Source organism: Sinocyclocheilus grahami, unplaced genomic scaffold (assembly GCF_001515645.1).
Source record: "Sinocyclocheilus grahami isolate Dianchi unplaced genomic scaffold, SAMN03320097.WGS_v1.1 scaffold469.1, whole genome shotgun sequence".
Taxonomy (NCBI): Eukaryota; Metazoa; Chordata; class Actinopteri; order Cypriniformes; family Cyprinidae; genus Sinocyclocheilus; species Sinocyclocheilus grahami.
In genome coordinates, this window is record NW_015505648.1 from 535225 (window position 1) to 541224 (window position 6000).

General features: G+C 34.4%; 1 protein-coding gene across 3 annotated transcripts in view; it reads right to left on the bottom strand.

Moving 5' to 3' along the window:
• The window catches only part of LOC107553319 (regulatory-associated protein of mTOR-like), a 302737-nt gene that overhangs the window by 66319 nt on the left and 230418 nt on the right, over positions 1–6000 (bottom strand). For all 3 annotated transcript variants that reach the window (XM_016235517.1, XM_016235516.1, XM_016235515.1), the window contains one exon: positions 802–920. In XM_016235517.1, coding sequence (XP_016091003.1) covers positions 802–920 — 119 coding nt within the window. The remainder of the gene's footprint in view (positions 1–801; positions 921–6000) is intronic.

Here is a 6000-nt window from a genome sequence, read left to right on the forward strand (position 1 = left end):
GTGGAGGGTGTCAATGATTGTCTTCAGGACCATTGCCAAGTCAGCAGTCTTCCCCATTATTGTGGATTCAAAGAACAAGAGATACCCGGAATTTACACTGTAGGGATTGTCATTTAAAGGGGTCATATGATGCAATTTCAAGTTTTCCTTTCTCTTTGGAGTGTTACAAGCTGATTGTGCATAGATAAGATCCCTGAAGTTGCAAAGACTAAAGTCTCAAAACCAAAGAGATATTCTTTATCAAAGTTAAGACTCTGCCACACCCCCCTAAAATGGCTCGTTCATGCACTGGGTCAGCTGGCCAATCAGAGCAGACTGCGCTTGTCGGAAGGAGGGACTTTGTAGAAAACGAAGCGTTTGAGAGAGGCGGGGCATAGAGGACAGTATTTGAAAAATAATGTGTTTTTTGAACGTTAAAGCATGTCAACATATTCTGTTACACCAAATACACCAAATAATGATCTTTAAAAAAGCATCATATGGCCCCTTTAATGAAACTCAAATGTAAATATTATAATATTTTGAGATACTGGATTTTTGCCTTTCATGAGCTGTAAGCTCAAATCATCAAAATTAAAAAAAAAAAAAAAAAAAAAAAATTTTACTTTACATTTAATGAATCTAGAATATATGAAAGTTTCACTTTTTGAAATAAGTTACAAAAAATGAACTTTTTCCACGATATTCAATTTTTTTTAGATGCACCTATACAAATATATAGATATAAGAAGAAACAGCAGATAAATATGTGAGTACAGTGAAATGGGGCAGATGTAATTAGGCTCCCAGGAATGTCTGTACCTTGTATGCGATGCTGTTGAGAACCCTCATGGCCAGATCAGAGACATCTGGAAATGGATCAGCTGCAAGATGCAGTAGCACCCTCCAAATCTGAGTATATACACTGTTAAAAGACACTCCTGAAAAGATAAATCACATTTCAACACATTTTGTTAGTTTCATAAAAAAAGGAAAAAAAGGGAATGATGCATTCAGATCCTTCCTAAGACATTCTTTTTTTAAAAGGTACTGCTGAGGTACCTTGATAGAGTGACACTATCAAAATACAGTGCTACTTTTATATGGTATTGAATGATTAACATTTTCATATACAACGACAGTTAAATCATACTTACAAGAATATTATGGTTTCATCATGAAAAACACAATCACAAAACAAAGCAATATTATGGTACTTTACAGCAGTATCAATAAGAATTTTGCAGGGAATAAACAAATACTAAAGCATTCTCTCTTTTATTCAGTCACACCAGTTTTTACAGGACAGTTTTAGGTCAGTTGTTTATGATTTTGTCAATACGTCCAATAAAAGAAACAGATGAAACTGAATATCCAGTACAGTCATTAAGGTCACTAATTACTTCACCTCCTTGTTCCAATAAAAACAGGACTATCGATTTACACAATAGAAATAAGCAGATCTCATCCATCTTTCATTAGAAGCTGTCATTACTGTTATCAGGATGTCATTGACTGGTCTGGAAATGATGTGATTTCAGAAGCAGGAAACAGCTGTGGGAACACGTTGATTTCAATCTGACATTTTCTCTTCTGTCCCTGGAGTGAACTAGCAACCGATAAAAAATTATCATTTTTTGTTTTGTTTTTTCCCCCTCCCAATTCTCATGCATTTTCATTCCGTCATCATCAGCAGAATGCCACCCCTCATTTCTGTCAATATAGTTCATCCTGCTCTGCACCATTCAGGCGAACAAGACACATTTCTTCAATTACGTAGTGGTGCCATTCTCACCTCATCATGAGACTGGGTGCAATTGCCATCTGTGTGTGTGTGTTACCGTCAACATCCTATCCACTGGACGAGCGTGCCTGTGCTGGATTGTGTATAAGTGTGTGTGAACATCAAGAGCCCACAAGTCAGATGAGCGTATTTGTGATGCAGAAAGAGTGTGTGCATTCCCTGTGGTGATGCGTGAGAGTGGAGCCCCTCATCATTGGCATGCACATTGTGTCTGCCAACGCACGCACAATCCAAAGCACTTCATGAACACACTCTCCAGAGACACCTCCTCCAACTTGCTCTCTCTTCGTGCACTTTTCTTTATTCACACAAAAACAGCAGGTATGGAGAGCAGGTGTACATTGATCTGAAAGCTAATAAACAGTTTTCTGACCCTCACTCTAATAGCCACTTCACCTAAATGCTGATCTTAAGCCATTTCACCTGAAATTAGTAGTAACCTTTGATGGACCAAAAACAAACTAATTAAAATTTTGCAGCTAAGAAAAATCAATAATCGTTGAATAATCAGCAGTTAAAGTATAATATGGGAAAAGGCGGGGCTCTAGCATACTCCTTTATTTTTACTGGCCGATGTAAACAGAGCCATAATTCTCCACAGATGGTCATGAAATATTCAGCAGGACTGCAGTGGTGTGCTGTCAAAACCTGCCACAGTTTCAGAAAACACTAAGAAATGGACCCATTAGGAAGTTAGAGGTTTATAACACTGACAAAATATTTCACTAACCATAGCAGATCAGTGTATTATGATATTATTCCAGTACTTAACATACTTCTCTAGGGAACGTTAAAAGCTCTCGCTCATATTCCATGCATCAGCACTGGAGAAATGTGGATATGAGCAAAAAGACACAAGTAGACTATTGACCATTAAATTAAGTTGGAATTTACAAGATCAGGCCAGTGTAATGATCTGTATAAAGGCTGTAACTGCTTAAACATTTACCAGTTGCTTCGAATGAACTACATGATGTGCTGATTGATTAATTAAAGTAGACACAATAAATTGCATATCAATATTTACTCAAAAAATTCCAATCATTAGAGGACGCTGAATAAAGTGATGAATAAACATTACAAAAACTTTTAGAAGATTTTGGATGAATGAATAAATAAATACATTTAAATAAATAAAGAAATAAATACTTAAACACAAAAATGTTCCATGACTCATCCAGTCATCCATGATTACAATTTTGCTTTATTTTAAACTATAAAAATTGGAAACAAGTTTGTTTAAACACATTCAGTTTCATCAAAAATGTGACCCTGGACCACAAAACCAGTCTTATGTTGCACAGGTATATTTGTAGCAATAGCCAAAAATATTGTATGGGTCAAAATTAAAATAATATTGTATTGTATCGGTCAAAATGATCAATTTTCTTTTATGCCAAAAATTATTAGAATATTAAGTAAAGATCATGTTCCATGAAGATATTTTGTAAATTTCCTATCGTAAATATATCAAAACTTAATTTTTGATTAGTAATATGCATTGTTAAAAACTTCATTTGGACAACTTTAAAGGTGATTTTCTCAATATTTATATATATAAAAATTATTATTATTATATATTTTTTTTGCACCCTCAGATTCCAGATTTTCAAATAGTTGTATCTCGGCCAAATATTGTCCTGTCCTAACAAACCACACATCAATGGAAAGCTTATTTATTTTTCAGAGCTTTTGTGGTCCAGGGTCACAAATACTAACATACAACTTATCCAATATAAAGTAATACATAGAACACACCTAACCCAAAACGAATAGTTTAAAATGGGAATGACAGATTCAAACAAATGTGTGCACTGTAATCTCAATATACAAGATGAAGTCCATATGCTCTCTGGTTGTGCACCCTGGTTACTATAGGCTAAATTTTGAAAATAAGTCACTGCAAAACTGTCTACTGTCTCTCCCTACTTCTGTCTCTATATCACCAAGAAAACAATTCTGGCCAACTGGAAAAATAAAATATCCACTACACAATGGCTACAGGTACTATCAGTCCATAAAAAGGAACACAGATGGTGATTTTCAAACTCAAATTACCTAAATTTAAACAAATATTTAGCACCATTGCTTGTGTAAATGATAAATGAATGTGTGTGTGTGAATATATATATATATATATATACACTGCAATTCAAAAGTTTGGGATCAGTTAAAGATTATAAAGATTTTAATGTATTTTTTTTTAAAGATGTTTCTTATGCTCATCAAGGCTGTATCTATTTGATTAAAAATACAGAAAAATATTTGGTAAAATATTATTGCAATTTAAAATAACAGTTTTTTTATTTTAATATACTTTCAAATAAAATGTATTTCTGTGAAGCAACGCTGAATTTTCAGCATCATTACTCCAAGTCTTCAGTGTGACATGATCCTTCAGAAATCTTCAGAAAGTTTGGGGTCAGCAATTTATTTATTTCTCTTTTTTTAAAGAAATGAATACTTTTATTCAGCAAGGATGTGTTAATTGGATAAAAAGTGATAGTAAAGACTTGCATTGTTAGAAAATATTTCTATTTTGAATAAATGCTGTTTTTTAAAACTTTTTCATCAAAGAATCAAAGAAAAAAGTATCACAGGTTCCAAAAAATTAAATAAAAATAAAATTAAGCACCACAACAGTTTCAACACTGATAATAAATCAGCATATTTCTGAAGGATTATGTGACACTGAAGTCTGGAGTAATGGGCTGATGAAAATTCAGTGCTGTGTAATGGCACTCCTAGCCAAAATATTTGACCTTTTATATGTTGTTTTCAAATACTCTGCAACTTCACTTTAAGCAAACACCTGCTATAAAAGATGCCACGAATCAACCAGTAACTGTGGTAACTAAAGGTGCTTTGAACTCTGGACTCTGCTGTGTTAGCACTTAGTTTCCTCCATTGCCTGGCTACTAATTTCTGTATGCAAAGCACAGTCACTCCTGGAGGTTAAATAAGGACTGTAGAAACAGCTTCATACTTTAAATGAATTAGTAACAGATTATATAAAACCGAAGAGGGGATAAGGAGGAGGATATAAGGAAAGGATGGGTTGACAGGAGGTCAGAGGAGAAATATGAAATGAAGAGGTTTTGTAAGGTGCTGGTGTAGATTCTGCACTGATGTTACTCAGAGGTGTGAGGGGATGACGACTTAAAAAAGAGAATATGAAGAGCATTCAGTTTATGAGTTCAGTACATGTAAAACTGTATCAGTTTACATAAAAATTTTAATTCAGCCATCATTCATCCTCAGGCTGTTCCTTTTCCATGAATTCACAGAGAAAACTGTTTTATTCAAAGCAACTCTGACAAAATATGCAACAGCAATTAACCAAAAGAGAACAAAAGGATTATTACCATACCAAACCTGTATGTTTTTCTCTTACATACAAAAAAGAAAGAATAACTTTTGCTAAATGCACAAGCTGCTATCTTATAATATCATATACAAATTAATGACTGATGAACTGTCAGATTCACACCAACGACAACCAGCAAAATCATCAAATCTAGTGTGGGAGATCTAAATGCACTATGTTTAAATGTATAGGCATGAATTAGATTTGAAAGCTATTTAAATTTTGGTCTGCTTGTCACACGAAGCTATCATATGTTTTAGAACATATTTTATAATATGCTTTTAGGGGTTTTCAAAGTCAAAGACAGTGGGCTTCCCTTTCGACACAATGTAGTAGCAACCTCCCCCCTGAATTCTGACAACTAAATACAGTGAAGTGTGTTCCTAATCTATGACTCACTGCAATCATCTTTGATCATTGAATGTAATAGTCATGCCTCAAATGTGGGGGGAGTTCTCAATAATTGTGGTTGTAAACATATTATACTGTAAAGAAAGGCATCAAAAAAACCTTCTGGCAGTTTGCTTTAAATATGGGTTAATGTGACATGGAAAGTGTGTCAGGAATTATGGTTGCATATCTATTATGGGCCTGCAGTATGTGCAGTTCATGTTGACCTGTTAAAATCAGCCATCAGGTTAAAATTATAGTGAGATTAATAAAATATAGATGAAGAGTGTTATCAAAAGTGGTGTGTCCAGGGCTTAAATTAACACTTGCCAAGCACCAAATGGGATAATAATAAAAAAAAAAAACCTGCTTCAGTGCAGTGGCATAAGTTTGTATTAAAATGTGTTGGGGACTAGGTTGTGTGTGTGTGGGGGGGGGGGGGGGGGGGGGGGGGGAAGTT